The 18534-nt window shown below is 44.0% G+C and overlaps 1 protein-coding gene across 3 annotated transcripts in view; it reads left to right on the forward strand.

The window, feature by feature from the left end:
• cluha (clustered mitochondria (cluA/CLU1) homolog a) overlaps window positions 1-18534 on the forward strand; it is a 114518-nt gene that overhangs the window by 39927 nt on the left and 56057 nt on the right. For all 3 annotated transcript variants that reach the window (XM_068010531.1, XM_068010532.1, XM_068010533.1), the window contains exons 3-8: window positions 7487-7658; window positions 9674-9817; window positions 10948-11075; window positions 14628-14782; window positions 15704-15829; window positions 18083-18230. In XM_068010531.1, the coding sequence (XP_067866632.1) occupies window positions 7487-7658; window positions 9674-9817; window positions 10948-11075; window positions 14628-14782; window positions 15704-15829; window positions 18083-18230 (873 nt within the window). The remainder of the gene's footprint in view (window positions 1-7486; window positions 7659-9673; window positions 9818-10947; window positions 11076-14627; window positions 14783-15703; window positions 15830-18082; window positions 18231-18534) is intronic.

Consider the following 18534-nt stretch of genomic DNA (forward strand, 5'->3'; position numbering starts at 1 on the left):
GTGTCCTTAATAAGTATGTACCTGTGAGGCAGGGAGGAAGTTGTCGAGCGAGGGAGCCGTGGTTTACTAAAGAAGTTGAAGCGCTTGTCAAGAGGAAGAAGAAGGCTTATGTTAGGATGAGACGTGAAGGCTCAGTTAGGGCGCTTGAGAGCTACAAGCTAGCCAGGGAGGATCTAAAGGGAGAGCTAAGAAGAGCAAGGAGAGGACACGAGAAGTCATTGGCGGATAGGATCAGAGAAAACCCTAAGGCTTTCTATAGGTATATCAGGAATAAAAGAATGACTAGAGTTAGATTAGGGCCAATCAAGGATAGTAGTGGGAAGTTGTGTGTGGAATCAGAGGAGATAGGGGAAGTGTTAAATGAATATTTTGCGTCAGTATTTACAGTAGAGAAAGAAAATGTTGTTGAGGAGAATACTGAGATTCAGGCTACTAGGCTAGATGGGATTGAGGTTCACAAGGAGGAGGTGTTATCAATTTTGGAAAGTGTGAAAATAGATAAGTCCCCTGGGCCAGATGGGATTTACCCTAGGATTCTCTGGGAAGCTAGGGAGGAGATTGCAGAGCCTTTGTCCTTGATCTTTATGTCGTCATTGTCGACAGGAATAGTGCCGGAAGACTGGAGGATAGCAAATGTTGTCCCCTTGTTCAAGAAGGGGAGTAGAGACAGCCCTGGTAATTATAGACCTGTGAGCCTTACTTCGGTTGTGGGTAAAATGTTGGGAAAGGTTATAAGAGATAGGATTTATAATCATCTTGAAAAGAATAAGTTCATTAGCGATAGTCAGCACGGTTTTGTGACGGGTAGGTCGTGCCTCACAAACCTTATTGAGTTTTTCGAGAAGGTGACCAAACAGGTGGATGAGGGTAAAGCAGTGGATGTGGTGTATATGGATTTCAGTAAGGCGTTTGATAAGGTTCCCCACGGTAGGCTATTGCAGAAAATACGGAAGTATGGGGTTGAAGGTGATTTAGAGCTTTGGATCAGAAATTGGCTAGCTGAAAGAAGGTGGTGGTTGATGGCAAATGTTCATCCTGGAGTTTAGTTACTAGTGGTGTACCGCAAGGATCTGTTTTGGGGCCATTGCTGTTTGTCATTTTTATAAATGACCTGGATGAGGGTGTAGAAGGGTGGGTTAGTAAATTTGCAGATGACACTAAGGTCGGCGGAGTTGTGGATAGTGCCGAAGGATGTTGTAGGGTACAGAGGGACATAGATAGGCTGCAGAGCTGGGCTGAGAGATGGCAAATGGAGTTTAATGCGGAAAAGTGCGAGGTGATTCACTTTGGAAGGAGTAACAGGAATGCCGAGTACTGGGCTAATGGGAAGATTCTTGGTAGTGTAGATGAACAGAGAGATCTTGGTGTCCAGGTGCATAAATCCCTGAAGGTTGCTACCCAGGTTAATAGGGCTGTTAAGAAGGCATATGGGGTGTTAGCTTTTATTAGTAGGGGGATCGAGTTTCGGAGCCACGATGTCATGCTGCAGCTGTACAAAACTCTGGTGAGATCGCACCTGGAGTATTGCGTGCAGTTCTGGTCACCTCATTATAGGAAGGATGTGAAAGCTATGGAAAGGGTGCAGAGGAGATTTACTAGGATGTTGCCTGGTATGGAGGGAAGGTCTTACGAGGAAAGGCTGAGGGACTTGAGGTTGTTTTCGTTGGAGAGAAGGAGGAGGAGAGGTGACTTAATAGAGACATATAAGATAATCAGAGGGTTAGATAGGGTGGATAGTGAGCGTCTTTTTCCTCGGATGGTGATGGCAAACACGAGGGGACATAGCTTCAAGTTGAGGGGTGATAGATATAGGACAGATGTCAGAGGTAGCTTCTTTACTCAGAGAGTAGTAAGGGTGTGGAACGCCCTGCCTGCAGCAGTAGTAGACTCGCCAACTTTAAGGGCATTTAAGTGGTCATTGGATAGACATATGGATGAAAATGGAATAGTGTAGGTCAGATGGTTTCACAGGTCGGCGCAACATCGAGGGCCGAAGGGCCTGTACTGCGCTGTAATGTTCTAATTCTAATTCAATCTGGCAGCCCTCCAGTACTTGAATCAAGTGGCCTATCAGCTGGCTGTTTGACTGTGGAGGCCATCACAACCATGCCTGATCCTGTCCTTCCCTAATATCCACACTACACCTTGTAGCAGGAGTTACTGGATAGCAAGCAGGAATGTGAATGGTGGGTAATTCTATAGTTTTTTTTCTTTTTTAAAACTCATTTCCCCCCCCCACCCCCTCCACTCCCCGTCTATATCTTCTGACCACTGAGGCCAATTGAAATGCCCTCCACTACTGCCCTGGGTGAGATTTGCTAACTCTGTACAGACTAGGGATCGAGCCCATGACCATCCTCAGCCTAAATATTGGCTAGGTTAGCAGCTGATGAGTTCAAGCCTCACTATAGGACTTGAACATAATCCAGACTGACTGCAGTACAAAGGGAGTGCTGCACTGTCAGAGGTGCTGTCCTTTGGATGCAATATGATATCAAGGCACTGCCTTTTGTTAAAGGTTTCTTGGCCAGTATAGCAGTCCTGCATCCACCAATGACCAGATAAACTGATCATTCATCACACTGGATGCAGCAAGGTCCTGCAAAGTGGCTGCCATGTTTACCTACAAAACTAGTGACTGTACTTCTGAAAATAATGAATCATGAAGCATTTCAGAATATGAAAGATAGATCAGTGACATATGAGAGATCAGTGTATGTTTTGGCCTTTCTTTACCACATATATTAATGATTTGGATTTAAATGTGGGAGGCATAATTGGGAAATTTGCTGATGACACAAAAATTGGCCGTGTAGTTGATAGTGAAGAGGACAGCTGTAGACTCCAGAATGATATCAATGGTTTGGTTGAGTGGATGGAAAAGTGGCAAATGGAATTCAATCCAGAGAAGTGTGAGGTAATGCATTTGGGGAGGGCAAATAAAGCGAGGGAATACACAATAAACAGGAGGATATTGAGAGGGGTAGAAGTGAGAGACCTTGGAGTGCATGTTCACAGGTCCCTGAAGGTGGCAGTACAGGTAGATAGAGTAGTGAAGAAGGCATATGGAATGCTTTCCTTTATTGGCCGAGGCATAAAATACAAAAGCAGGGATGTACTGTTGGAACTGTATAAAATGCTGGTTAGGCCACAGCTGGAGTTTTGCGTATAGTTCTGGTCACTACATTACAGGAAGGACATAATTGCTCCGGAGAGAGTACAGAGGAGATTTACAAGAATGTTGCCAGGGCTTGAAAGTTGCAGCTAAGAGGAAAGATTGGATAGTCTAGGGTTGTTTTCCTAGTAACAGAGGAGGCTGAGGGGTGACTTAATTGAGGTACAAAATTATGAGGGGCCTAGATAGAGTAGACAGGAAGGACCTGTTTCCCCTAGCGGAGAGGTCAATTACCAGGGGGCACAGATTTAAGGTGATTGGTAGAAGGATTAGAGGGGACATGAGGAAAAGCTTTTTAACCCAGAGGGTGGTGAGTGTCTGTAATTCACTGTAATTCAGGAATGTGGTGGAGGCAGAAACCCTCAATTCTTTCAGAAGGTACCTCGACATGCACCTGAAATGTTGTAACTGGCAAGGCTACGGACCAGGTGCTGGAAAGTGGGATTAGATTGGGCAGCTAGTTTTTTTGGCCGGCACAGACATGATGGGCTGAATGGTCTCCTGTGCCATACTTTTTCTATGGTTCTACACAATGCTTGCACACCAAGACATCTGGGGTCTCTATATGGACAGGAGCTCTAAATGAGTTGTTTGTGAGAAGGGGTCTTCAGACGGTGACACCTGATTGAGTTCGGATTCGCATGCCCAAACTTGCACCTTCACAGGGTGTTTTCTCAGTTTCCGCTTGGTGTTTCCCAGGGGAGCATGCGAGGGAACAGCACAACAGATGTTGCTGACGCAACTCCTGAAACTATTTAATTACATTGGCAAAGGCTTGGGGATGATGCAATGGCATGAAAAGGCTGAGATGAAAGGTTTTAACCCTTCTTTCAAAAAATGATTTAAGAATTGTAAAATCCATTCAAAGGTCTGAAGCTTCCATTGAATTAGAGTTGGCGATTTTTGCCTGGTTTTTGATTTGGTAGTTCCATCCGTCGTTTCCTGAAGGCACAATTTCCTGTTGTCCCACAGTCCCATGGGCATTGCCCAGTACTTTGCTCAAGTGGCAGTTTATTTGTAAACCTAGTTATTGAATCTTGATGGGCTATTTGACTGCAGAGTGCATTGCAGCCAAGCCTGAGAAGGAACTCTTGTGTTTTTAAAAAAATTAAACTCGTTCCCTCCCTCTAACCCAGGTTATTGAGGCAATTGCAGCACCCTAACTGCAACTGTGGCTGAGTTCAGCTAACTCGGGTGTCAGCTGTTACTGTGTGAGTAGAACTCTTGACTCTGAATCACAAGGTTGTGGGTTCAAGCCCCACTCCAGAGACTTGAGCACAAAATCTAATCTGACAGTCCAGTGCAGTACTGAGGGAGTGCTGCACTGGCTACAGGTGTTGTGTTTCGGATGGAATTTTAAACGGAGGCCTTGTCTGCTTCATCAGGTAGACTTAAAAGATCTCATGGCACAATTTTGAAGAACGACAGGGGAGATATGCCCGGTATCCTGGCTAATATTTATCCCTCGATCGCCATCACTAAAACAGATTATCTGCTTATCATCACATTACTGTTTGTGGGAGCTTGGTGTGTGCAAATTGGCTGCTGCGTTTCTTACATTACCAACATAAACTACATTTCAAGAAGTGCCTCATTAAGCTGTAAAGTGCTTTGAGATGCCCTGATGTCCTGAAAGGCGCGATATAAATGCAATTCTTATATTTCTTTATAACTTGATAAAAGGTCAGAATCTCACCCATGCTTTTTTCAATTCCTTGTCTCCTGCTCAGACTCAAAAAGGTGCTTGGGGTAAGTTTCCACTTTTCTAGTCTGTATGACAGTTTTACTAAGCATTCGCATACACGTAAGGGAGGGTTTAAAGTGGAGATGATCTACAACCTTGCAAGGTTCGAGATGAACAGGGCTGGATCCACATTGATACTTTCTGCTTTCAGCAAGCATGTGCATACTTTTTCAAAGGCTCACTGAACATTCCTATCCGCCCTTGTGATGAAGTCTACAACAAATGTGGGGAATGAATTTAGCATCTGCGGTCTTGAAACTTAACCCTTTCAGAGCCAGCTCCATAGGGATTTGGTGAGCATTTGGAGTAAATTGATACAATTTACTTTCTGGCTCCTTCCTGCCTCTGGAATGCCAGGGAAACGCAACAATTATTCTAGTTAGCAAAGTAATTACAAATGGTGTAAATGTCAAGCCTCTGATTTTAATAGTAGTTGGACTTGGTTCACCAGGTTTCCAAGCTGTATATTTTTTGGAGGAGCTAGGAGCAGAGGGAGCTGATGGAAATATCTACCTTGAAACACTGCTTGGGGTCCTTTTTTGAAGAGGTTTACAGGAGCAGCTTCTATTACAGCACGGCTTCACAGCTGAGAGCCCTCAATGTCAACTTGGTTTCAATCCCTGTAAATTTTATCGTGTGCTAAGGGCCCATGGACAGTACCTGATTGCCTTTCTCCTGATGTGTAGGTTTTTGCCAATTTTTCTTTCTTGTCTGATTATGCTCCTCATATCTCTGGTTGATTGATGGGGGCAGACACTGTGATCCCAGACATAAACTTACCTATTTTGGTCACTAAAAGGCATGCTGCAGTTGCCTGGCAAGCTTACTTCCCTTTGTGTTCTGTTATTTTTTTTCTGCCCTCCCCTCACCAAAATATTCTTACAAAGGAAAGCTAAAGTAAAATCAGAAAATACTGGGAAAATTCAGTAGATCTGCCAGTCTCTGTGGAGAGTAGCAGATGGGCTTAACGTTTCAGATCGATGACCTTTCCTCAGAACCAGATGTTCCAGGTGAACACTTTATAAAGAGGAGCAGAGCCAGGGAAAAGCAGGCTTGAGGGGGAAAAAAAAAAGGAGAGATCTGTGATTAGGTGAAGGACAGAAGATGATTGAATGCCAAAGTTAAGATGGTGCAAGACAATAAGGAGGCAATAATTAAAGGAACCAAAGATGTATCCAAGACCCAGAGAATGTGTGAATGGTTACAGCTAAATAGCAGGGTTGGGGGGGGCGGGGGCCAGGGGGTGCAATGTTGCCTCATGTTCTAGAAGGTACCGCATGCCACTCAAATTGTTGAGATGCTGTATATGAGCGGCCGTGCAAAAGAATTTAAAGGAACCGCACATTGAAATGAACAGGCAGCGCACAACTAAAAAAAATTTTAGAGGGGACATTGGTTGGAGTGGAGGGGCGGACAAGAGCATGGAAAAACTGGCAAACGCCTAAAGCTCCAGTGCCCCAGGTGTGTGGCTGAAGAAAAAAGCAGGTAGATACCTGGAGGGGTACCAATTTCTAGCTGTATATCAATTAGGGGAAGATTCCCCATCCCAAACACCAGCGCACAACCTTCCTCCTCCAAGCCCCCACCCACCTGTTCCCAGAAGCGCTGGTGCATCCTTTGTACATTACTAGTATCAATTTTCCAACAGAAAACGGGGGCTGTGTTTAAGCTCTGAAGTTGTTCAAGCCAGTATTGAGGTGAGACAGCTGTGGTGCCTAGCAGAAACATGAGGTGATTGTTCCAATGAAGCTGATCACAAGCTCTGGGAACAGTGTGTGCGAGACCATAGTTGAAGTGGGAAGGACAATTTAAGCAGCAAGTGACCTGAAGCTTGGTGTTAACAAAGCAAAACATTGATTTTAAATCCTGAGTTAATGTTACTTGTCGCAAGCTCCCAAGGGATAATATGTTAACATCAACATGGTGAGGCTAGGTTTTCAATTTCCCTTATTTTAATGCCAGTGTTTTAAAATAAATGGGATAATGCCAATTATAAAATTTAGGCAACAGAATCTTGAATGTTGGTGGGGGAGAATGGTAGTTTATTCATAGTGCACAGGTAGAAGTTAACCTTTGTAGGAATAAAAGGATTTGAGAGGTTGACTACACATGAGCTTTGAACATCAGCTGTAGAAACATTGGTCACAGAATGGCTGATCTGTTGCCAAAACTTGAGGATAATTAGCACCTAATCTAAGCCCTTGGGATGACATTGCTTCGAGACTCACCCAGATCTTTGCACTCCGCCAATTCCGACCTCTTGTGCATTCCTGATTTTCAGCGCTTCACATTTGGGCACTGTGCCCTTACTCGCCTAGGCCCTAAGCTCTGAAATTCCCTTCTTAAACCTGTCTGCCACTCTACCTTTCTCTCCTTTAATGCACTCATTAAAACTTACCTCTTTGGCCAAGCTTTCAGTCATCTATCCTAATAGGTCCTTGTGTGTTTCGATGTCCAATTTTGTTTGGTAACGCTCCTGTGAAGACCCTTGGAATGTTTTACCACGTTAAAGGCACTCTATAAATGCAAATTAATGTTTTTCCTAATTTGTTCCTTTTTGGTTCTAGGTTTCTCCCCAGGAGATGGTGCAGGAGATCCATCAGGTCCTTATGGACAGAGAGGACACCTGTCATCGCACATGCTTCTCCCTGCAGCTGGATGGAAATGTTCTGGACAACTTCTCTGAACTCAAATCCATTGAAGGCCTGCAGGAAGGCTCCAATCTGAAAGTAGTAGAAGGTATTGTTAACACATGCTTTTCCAGACTCAGACAGTGGGGTTAGTTGACTCCCTTGTTTCTTTTTCCAATTATCTTTAGGTTTTTTAAATCCAAACTTTGTCACCTTAATCGATATTTCCTGTTTTATCCTAATATTTACAACCTTGCTGTCCTGCTTTCGGGGCCTTGGCGATTCTTCTATATTAAAAGTTTTGTGTGTGAGAATATACAATTGTGAATCACTTTCCAGAACTTAGACCAATTAGATTTTTTGAGATCACTGTCCCTTCAGCCAGTCACATCTTAGCCAATCATTCCTGATTGGTTCAGAGATCAATCACTTTCAAAGAAAAAGAAATCCATGGGATAACTAGTTTTCTTTCTCTCTTGCCGAGCCCTCTGGCTACCTTGTGATGCCTGGACCGGCTCTCTCTAGTTCCGAGATCCATGGCAACGACTCGCTAGCTCCACGCAGCCTCTCGCATCCACCAGGAGTTGTCCCGACAACAGCCTGTAGGCCACATCTAGCTGACAAGGCCTAACTAAATCACCAATTATTTCTTCTATTTCTCATTTCCTAGTTTGCCCTTTTTTGAAATTTGAGCATCTGTAAGTTTAAAAAGGTTTGTTCCTTAGTGCTGTTGCTTCACTGGTGGATAAGTCTTGCGTACAATCCCAAGGTCCATTAGTATCAGCAGCATGAGATATGAGCACTAATGGCAATGTTAACTTAATATGTAAACTTTGAGGCTCTGTGGACCTCGGACAGAAAGCTTGGACTTTCCTGAATAACTCATCTGAGAATTGATCAAAATTCTAGATGTCAGGAAATTAGTTTGAATCCCATTTTCAAGACCCAACTCTGGAGTCTGAGTCGGAAAATGGGCATCATAAACATTGTCATTAGGTGCTAGAAAATCTTTGGTGTTCCAGTCAGATTGTACCTTGAATATTGTGACGAGTTCTGGTCACCGAGAAACGTGTTCCAGTGCTGAGAAGAGCCAGAAGGTTACTCCCTAGTGTGAGGGGTATTCAGAAGAGGCAGGAGAAACTTGGACATTTCAACTTTGAAAGGATTTGGCGGAGAGCTGATATTAAGACGTATGCAAGATTCCAAAGGGTATTGAAAATATTCCTTCAAGTCTAACTTTGGAGTAGAACAAAGGAACACCTGTTCAAATTATAGCAGGGCACTTTTCAGGACCGATTTGAAATGAACTTCCAATTAGTGGAGGAAATATCCTTGGAATGATTTAAGAAACAATTGGATGCTACAATGGGGTAGGGAACATAAGTACTGGGAGCAGGAGTAGGCAATTCAGCCCCTCGAGCCTGCTCCGCCATTCAATACGATCATGGCTGATCTCATCTCAGCCTCAACTCCACTTTCCTGCTCGTTCTCCATGACACTTCAACCATTATTAATTAAAAATCTGTCCATCTCCTCAAATTTACTCAATGTCCCGGCAACCACTCCACTCCGGGGTAGTGAATTCCACAGACTCACGACCCTTTGAGAGAAGTAATTTCTCCTCATCTCTGTTTTAAATCTGCTACCCCTTATCCTAAAACTAAGACCTCTTGTTCTGGATTACCCCACCAGAGGAAACACCCTCTCTACGTCTACTTTGTCAATCCCCTTAATCATCTTGTATACCTCAATCAGATCTCCTCTCATTCTTCTAAACTGTAGAGAGTAGAGGCCTAAACTGCTCAGTCTCTCTTCATAAGACAAACCCCTCATCCCTGGAATCAATCTAGTGAACCTCCTCTGAACTGCCTCCAAAGCAACTACATCCCTCAAGCAAGGGGCCCAAAACAGTATGCAATGCTCCAGGTGCAGTCTCACTAATGCCTTGTACAGTTGCAGCAACACTTCCCTACTTTTATACTCTAGGGTGGTTGGATGTCTTTGGATTGATGAAGGAAGATGGGCTGAATGGCCTTCCTCATCCATAATTTTCTTTCAAGTAGTATTTAAAATGAGCTGAGTTGAAGTAGATTAATCACTTTTTTTTTTTGCGTGTTCCCAAAGAACCTTACACCGTCCGTGAAGCCCGAATACATGTGCGACACATCCGAGACCTTCTGAAGAGCTTGGACCCATCTGACTCCTACAATGGAGTAGACTGCAATTCCTTGTCATTCCTGAGCATGTTCACTGAGGGAGATTTGGGAGGTAAGAGGAGAACTGGGCACGCATGAGATAGTGAAGGAAGCAAGCATCCCTGAAGGCTGTCATGCGATAATGGAGAAATCCAGCTTATTAGCAAGGCATTGAATGTTAAATTAATGATTTAATTTTAAAAACTGTCCTCTAGTAATTCGTGTTCAGAGTATAGATGTTCCCTGTAATGCATGATCGGTGCCTTCCTTTTTCAATAAGGTTGAATGTAATGTGTTTTTAGAAACTGAACTACTTTGCAGTATTAGATTTTTGATTTTTCAGGTGCCTCGTCTTCATTTTTAAAGTCTCCCAGATGGTTTAGTGAGTTAATCCAGCTAGTAGTTGATCTACGCAGAGCAGGAAGATCATTGGTCTGGGCTGAGTTCGCTATCGGCAGGAGTGGCACCAGTAAATGCTGAGGTTGGCCTCTGCACTGCTGAGTGAGAGGAGAATACGATCAAGGTTCCTGCTGTTGATCACTATCCAGTCCTCTCCCACCCTTTTTGCTGGATGTGTGTGTCAAGTTATAGGATTGGGTTCTGTGATGCTGGGCGCTGCTGAATAGCCTGTTGCCACTCACATCCAAGACTTGCACATGAATAATGGCCACTTGGGTGAGCTACTGGAGAGCGATGATTGTGGAACTGCAGTCAAGCAACATCTTTAGAAAAGGAGAAAGTTGGCAGATCTTTTTATTAAATTCTCATGACAAAGTTTGTGTTGAAATATGAAGTGATCACTTTTTTAATTTCCCTGTAGTCTGAACTGTTAACCGTGATTTGATTACACTACATGTCGGGGGAGGGTTGGCAGCCCTGACCTGCGTTGTTTGGCTGTTAAAGCCAAGTACAGATGTTGGATTTCTGTGTCTGGAGTTTGGCAGGTGCTCTAGTGGGGGACAGAGAAGTCATAACTGCAAATAAATCGTGGATTAAAGTGCCTGTTCTGGGAATGTTTTTGACTGACTTTTCTTATAATGTAAAATAGACCTGATCCATTATTAACTAATCCGTCAGTTTTATTCTACTAAAGTCAGGTCACTGTGGCCAAAAGCAGCACTGGATAAAGTGGATGTTGTGGTTTCTGATGGAAAGGAATACAGCTACTGATTTTTATTGCAATTTTGAAACATTTGCTTTCAGAGACTGGAAAGCGCAAGAAAAAAGGTTCAGAGTTGGAGCAGATTGACTGCACGCCACCTGAACACATCCTCCCTGGCAGCAAAGAACGCCCTTTACTCTTTCTCCAGCCACAGACCAAGGATGCAAAGGTAAAACAAAAGCAAAATACTGCAGATGCCGGAAATATGAAATGGTAAATGCTCAGCAGTTCAGGCAAGATCTGTAAAGAGAGGAACAGCATTAGCATTTCAAGGTGACGATAGGACACAAAGGTATTTGTTTATCTTGCAGTTGTGTTTAATCTATTATTAATGTAAGGGTGAGCCATTCTGTTCACTAGTGCAGGTTCGATTGTGGTATTGGCCATTACTGTAAGTTACACACAGTAGTTATTAATTGTCATATTTAGGAGATGGGAAATTTCCCACTTTATAATTGACCACAAATTAAATTTAGTGGCATTGTTGAAAGTTATGAATGGATGTGACAGAATAGGTGGAAGCAATCTGTTTACAGTAGTTGAGTGGCTTCAGATGCAAGATTAAATGAAAGGGATATAGAACAGAGACCAAGAGAAACTTCTTTACACAAGAGAGCTGTGAGGCTGGGGAATTCACTTCCAGGATTAGTGTTTGAGGCAGAGTCAATATTCAAGATCAGATCGGATAGGTGGATGAAGGGATAAGGGAACAGGGAGGATAAATATGATTAGGACTATTTGTTATGTGGAGGGCAAAGGCCAACGAGGACTGGTTGGAACAAAGCTTGTTTCTGTGTTGTAATTTCTAATGTATTTCAAACGAATCAGGCTATTCAGATGTTAAATAGAAAACAATTTCTCTACGCCATGAGGTTAATGAAGTACCAAATACAGTACTGGGTGGTGGAGGGGGATGCGGAATCTAGGCATGGTGTTGCTGCATATACAAGCTTTTATTTGTTGATGGTATTTCTGAGGTGACCTCTAACATGCTCAAACTAGGAGCTGAGTGGTTCAGAAGTGCTGGAAGGAACTAAGAAAATTCTTTTTCCAAATTGAAGTAACCATAGTTAATTTAAAAGAAAATTAATGAATTATCTAGCATGCAGTTGGTTTCAAGTTGCAAATTGTAATGTTTCTCGCAGGTAAAAGAATTTAGCAATAGGTATTGGTGTGGGAGAATTCGGTTTGTTTTTTGTTTGTACTGGGAAATGTACTTCAGCAGTGGGTGGCATTACAATGAACCTTATTTGATGCTTGTCACAGTCATTACGGCACAGAAGGAGGCCATTTGACCCATCCGGTCCATGCTAGCCCTCTGCAGAGCAATTCAGTCAGTCCCACTCCTTCACTCTATCTCTGCCGCCTTGAAAGTTTATTTCCCTCAAGTCCCAATCCAGTTTCCTTTTGAAATCATTAATTGTCCCCACTTCCACCATACTCATAGGCAGCGAGTTCCAGGTCATTACCACTCGCTACATAAAAAAAGTTCTTCCTCACATTCCCCCTGCATCTCTTGCCCAAAATCTTAAATCTGTGTCTCCTAGTCCTTGTACCATCAGCTAATGGGAGCAGCTTTTCTTTCTTGATCCTATCTAAACCTGTAATAAATCTTGTACACCTCCATCAAATCTCCCCCTCAATCTCTTTCGCTCCAAGGAGCATCTAATGTACACGTACATGCATGCACCTACATAGTAATCAGGCCCACGAACTATGGCTACACATTCCACATCTTGAATGCAGGGATTACAGAGGCCAGTTGCAGAACCCACAACTCCATCCCAGCTGAGATCAGCTCCCTCAGCACAGACTTGGTGGCATTGCCAGAAGCTTGGCAGTAAACAGGACTAGGAAGAAAATAGAGGACAAACCAGGTGTTTAATTCTACATGAATTTTTGTTTTATTGGTTCTTGGGTTGTGTGTGTCCTGGCTAGGCCAGCAATTATTGCTCATTCCTAATTGCCCTTGAGAAGATGGTGGTGAGCTACCTTCTTGAACCGCTGCAGTCCATGTGGTGTAGGTACACCCACCATACTGTTAGGAAGGGCGTTCCAGGATTTTGACCCAGCAACAGTGAAGGAACAGCAATATAGTTCCAAGTCAGGATGGAGTGTGGCTTGAAAGGGATCTTGCAGGTGGTGTTCCCATGTATCTGCTACCCTTGTCTTTCTACGTGGTAGAGGTCATGGATATGGAAGGTGCTGTTGAAGGAGCCTTGGCGAGTTGCTGCAGTGCATAATGTGGATGGTACACATTGCTGCCACTGTGCACCTGTGGTGGATCAGGTGCCGATCAAGTGGGTTGCTTTGTCTTGGATGGTGTCAAGCTTCTTGAGTGTTGTTGGAGCTGTATCATTCTAGGCAAGTGGAGAGTATTGCCCTTGAGAAGGTAGTGGTGGAGGTGGCAAGTGCATTGTTATTGCTTAGGTTCAACAACTTGCATTTGTAGAGGACCTTTTCAATGTTGGAGAAATATCCCAAGGCACTTCAGAGGCATAATCTTGAAATGGGCATTGAGTCAAGGAAGGAGATAGTAGGAGACACAAAATGATTGGTGCAAGAAATGCATTTTAATGACCAAAGAGGAATTTCAGAGGGAGCTGAAGGCATAGCTGCTAATAGTAGGAAACGTGGGGTGTGCAAGAGGCCAAAGTCGGAAGAACTGAGAGTTTGAGGGGCAGGGGGATGTTGTAGAGCTGTGAGATGTAACAGGGGTAGTGAAGAATGAGGGATTTCAACATGAGAACTTTATATTTTGAGGTGTTGGGGGATTGAGAGTCAATTGTAGATTAGTGAGGACAGAGGTGATTGGTGTATGGGATAAGATATAGGCAGCAGTGTTTTGGAGCAGCTGATGTTTGTGGAGTGTTACGCAGGATGGGAGGCTGGCCAGGAGAGCATTGGAATAGTCAGGTCTGAAGGTGACAAAAGCATTGATTAATGTTTCAGCTGAAGGGAGCTGAATTAGGGGCATAGGTGGTGAACGTGATGGGGGTTGCGTTAGATGGTTTTTGCACTGGAGAGGATATGGGGTCAGACGCTAAGCTTGGGGTCAAGTCGGATGCTGAGGCTGAGAGTCTGGGGAAATACCTGAGGTAGTGGCTGGAGAGGAGGTGGGATTGATGACCAGTTTTGAGTGAAGGTCAAAGGTAATGACTTCAGTCTTCTCAATGGTTAACTGGAGGAAATTGTGACTTATCCAAGATTGACTGTCAGACAAGCATTAGACGAAGAAGAGGAGGCGCCATAGGATGACTCCAGAGGTAATCCTGGGGTGGAGAGACAAGAGCTTGCAGTAGATGCTGATGCTGTATTCTGATTGGTAAGAGTGGAGCCAACTGAGGACATTTCCATGAAGCTGGACAAGGGAGATGAAGTTGGTGTGGTCAAACATGTCAAATGCTGTGGCGAAGAATAATGCAGCATGATCACAGTCACAGAGGATGTCTTTTGTGACACTTGGTTAGGAGTGTTTTGGTGCTCTGAGACTTTTTACGTAGAATTGCTATACCCTGGCAGCATGCTATGTGTGATAAATGTCGGATATTGTGATATGCTAAATCACTTACTCTAACAAGTGTTTGTATAACTGCATACAGTTATTGCTTCCTTGTAATCTTGTTGCAAAGGCTTGTCATAAGGCACAATGTAGATGTGTTTTAAATTGCATAGCTGTATATGAATTGTGGTTTTAATTTATTTCCCTCCCTTTCCACAGCCTCTGCAGTGCCTGAAAGTGTTAACTATGAGTGGCTGGAATCCTCCACCAGGTAACCGCAAAATGCACGGTGATCTGATGTACCTGTACGTGGTTACCACGGAGGATCGGCATATTAGCATCACTGCTTCAACTCGAGGTTTCTACATGAATCAGTAAGTTTTGTGTGTGTGCGTATGTTTCCATGTTGACTTGTCCTTCTCTGTGGGTTTTCTTCTTATTTGTACTTTTGTGCTTGGTTATTGGAAGAAGAGGGAAATGCATCTGATTTATTTCTTGGCCTGTGGGGAATTTATGACGTTAACCAGTCGCCTTGACTGCAAGAAACTCATCGCTGGGACTTGTAGGCCAGTGGCTCACATGACCTGAGCTTGCTTCCTGCTACCCTATTTGGGGGCTTGGGCTTGAAGGAACCACTGCAACTGCATTTACTGACTTAACTGGTTGTAAAATTCAAGTGAATTACCAGTTGACAAGTTGTGCCCATCCTGATTTAAGTAAAAGAGAATGGTAGAACAAGGGTCTTGTCAGCGATTCCATATACTTAATATATTGACTCTATCACCGTGGGAGGCACTGATTTAGGTGTTTTCCCCCCCCGCCCCATATTTATGACACATTTCCAGTGGAGTGAGGTAGGACAGTAGTCGGTACCCACTCTGCCAGACAGTGTACAGCAATGGCCCAGTGGAGATGGCTATCTCTTTTATTCTCTCCCCTCCTCACTCCTCCTCTTTTACTCTCCCGACTGCCCCCCACCCCCGACCCCATTTCAAAAATGTTGGTTGCTGCACCTTTCTGTGGTAGGAATGGGCACCCCCTGAGCTGGGCAGAGAGTATCCGGTAGACATTTTGCTTCTGTTAATTGATCATATGTACAGAGCTTTCTGAAGGAAACTGAGGACTGATATCTCTGCGTCCAAGAAGTGTGTGTGCGTGTATTTACACGCATATGTATGTGTTTGGAAATAATTTTGCTGAAGTTAAATCTGCAATCCTAATACAGCAAGCATATGTTTTTAAATGCAATATATGTTTCACCTGTAGTACAAAACTGATTTTTCTACTTGGAACAGGTCGACAGCCTACAGCTTCAACCCCAAGCCAGCAAATCCCAGCTTCCTTAGCCATTCCCTGGTGGAATTGCTAAGCCAGATCAGTCCTACTTTCAAAAAGAATTTTGCCGCCTTGCAAAAGAAAAGGTGAGAGTTGCACTGGTTTGAATTGTCTTAGGAAAGTGCACAATTGTAAAACAATGGAAGATGACAGCATATTCCTCAATTTAGTCATGTTTCAGGAAAGTGCACAATTATCTCTTCTGTTTTACAATTGTGAGCTAACTGAGGAGGAATGAAGCTTCTTGGCTATGAAAACACATTCAAATCTGTCGCCAGAAAAAAATCAAAATGAATTTGAAGATAATGAAGTGATTTTAATTCTGAGTCCTGTTGCCATGTTCAGTGATTCCTTTCCTCTGCAAGTCCAGTAAAGTCTACAATTACAGCACGAGGTCCAGGTTAATATGGATTTAGCAACTAACTGAAGCACATTCCAACAAAGCTAACATCTGGAGGGAGATAATGGGATTCTGGGCTCTGTATACTACAGGATTGAATACCAAAACAAGGGGGTGATGCCGACTCTGCAGAAGACATTAGTTAGGCTACAGTTAAGAAGTACAATGTGCAGTTTTGTAAATTCCAGTATCAATAGATCATTGGAACAATGGAAATGGAGTAACATGGGGCTGAATTTTTTCCAGCTACAAAAACAGCGTGGTGTATGCGCGAGAAGTGCTCCGCAGATATTGTGGCAGCTCATTTATATGGCCGGGTCGGTTGGCACGCGCCCCGAAGACATGGAGGAAGCGGGCGATCCGTCTCTGGCAACAGCGTCCAGTGCCATTGCGCCAGCGCCATTTTTAAATGGCTTCCAGCTCTTAGGTGTAATTTAAATTTTTAAAGTTACAGCAGTTTAAAAATTAAAGTGAGAAATTTAATTAAAGTTTCAATCCCCTCTCCCACCCCCCCCCCCCCCAATGACTAGACAATTTATTAATTGCCCTCTTTCCCCCCACCCCCCCCCCCCAAAAAACTAACTTTACAATCCCGACCCTCCTGCCCCCCTCCAAAGTTCATAACCGTTTTCCCTCAACCCATTTCCACCATCCCATCCACCAATCGTAAGAGTTTTCCCCGCTCTTTCCCCCCCCAACTCATGCCCTGAAAACCTACCTGCTCCCCCCTCCCAACCAGTGTTCCGCCACGGATCTCCGAACAGAGATCTGAAGGTGCGGGAGTTCCGGCAATCTGCCGGAATTTCGCAGCGGGATGGCTGTCGCGATGTGGTAAGTATTTATACATTCATTTAAATATATTAATATATTTTAATTATGTCCCTGGCGCCAAGTTGGGGGGGGCCGCCACGAGGCCTCTCCGCCACCGATAGTATTTGGGGGGGCCTTCCCAGCGTCGAGGCCCATTGCGGGCCTCTCCTGGATTGGGCCACCCCGCTACGACCCCTGGTTTCATAGGGGGTTAAATTGGACCATGTAGCTCCTGCTTTTCAGGCACTATGCGGCTTCAAAATGATGGGCAGGAAGGATGCACATAGTTACGACTGAATGTGTGCGCTCTCCGTATGGGCAAAGACAGATAAGAGGTGTCATTTACCATGCCTGATGCAAGTGTTGGGTCCTTCACATGGGCAAATAGGGCGCCTGAAGCATGCTTCCGGTCTCTGCTGCAACATTGGTTTTGTCTGAGGCAGTCACTTAAGTACTGCAGAATCTATATTTTGCACAATTATGCAGTTATTTCCATGCATTCCAAATATAGGGGTATGATGTATTCATTGAACTCTGAAGTACATTGATGCTTTGTGGTTCATTTAGTCTTTTAACTTTGTGTACCTTAAGTGAAAGCTTAATTTGGAAAAACAAATGCTAGGATTAAGATTATTTAATGATCTAAGGCACTTTTGTGATTATGAGTTTAAGACATGTTACTGACTTAGCTGTGATGAATGTTCTTTAATTCCTGGCTGCATTACAGGGCCCAGATCTTTATGCTGGCAGAGTTCAAAACTTCACGCACTTTTTACATTGTGCAGTTCAGCTCTGTGGAGAACAGTGCTAAAATTACCACTCTGAACCATTCTCTCATTTTAAATCTGGCAGCGCTTTCCAGCACCTGACCAAATGCACGGAGGATGCAGTTATTCGCAGAACTGGAGCTGCATAAAAATTTATCCTAGGCAGTAGTGTATGCATGATGTCTGTCTGTCTGGAATTGGCTGCACCGCCATGATGTAGAAGTGCATGCAGTTCCATAATGCCTTTGTGATGAGCCAGCTTGCTGTTTAGTGGGGTACAGTATGATAGTGGTGGGGGGGCGGGGGAGACAGTAAAATATTTAAACCTTGGAGTACTGACTTGCGTAACAATTGATGTTTAGAGTTCAGCGGCACCCGTTTGAGAGGATAGCAACTCCTTTCCAGGTGTACAGTTGGACTGCACCCACAGTGGAGCATGCCATGGATTGTGTCCGCGCGGAAGATGCATACACTTCACGTTTGGGGTACGAAGAGCACATCCCAGGCCAGGTATTACAGTCTGTTTTCCTGATCAATGCACTATAACAACCTAAAGTGTGACAGCCTCAGTATGTCCCGTATTACTGCCTTCCTCTCTCATCTCCATCCAAGTTGTTTCTGTGCCGCCATGTATCCCAGCCGCCCTGGGCTGTGCACCACCTATGGAACGGCAAGCTGCACCCAGATTGCTGCTAATGTGGGCAACACCAATTTTGGTTCTCCTATCTGCTCTTGCCCTTCGATAGAAAGATGCCTGGCCTCTGTTCACACTACTCTGAGATCAGCAGCCTAGTGAACCTTGGACCTTCACTGA

The sequence above is a fragment of the Heterodontus francisci genome, chromosome 30 (assembly GCF_036365525.1).
Source record: "Heterodontus francisci isolate sHetFra1 chromosome 30, sHetFra1.hap1, whole genome shotgun sequence".
NCBI lineage: Eukaryota > Metazoa > Chordata > Chondrichthyes > Heterodontiformes > Heterodontidae > Heterodontus > Heterodontus francisci.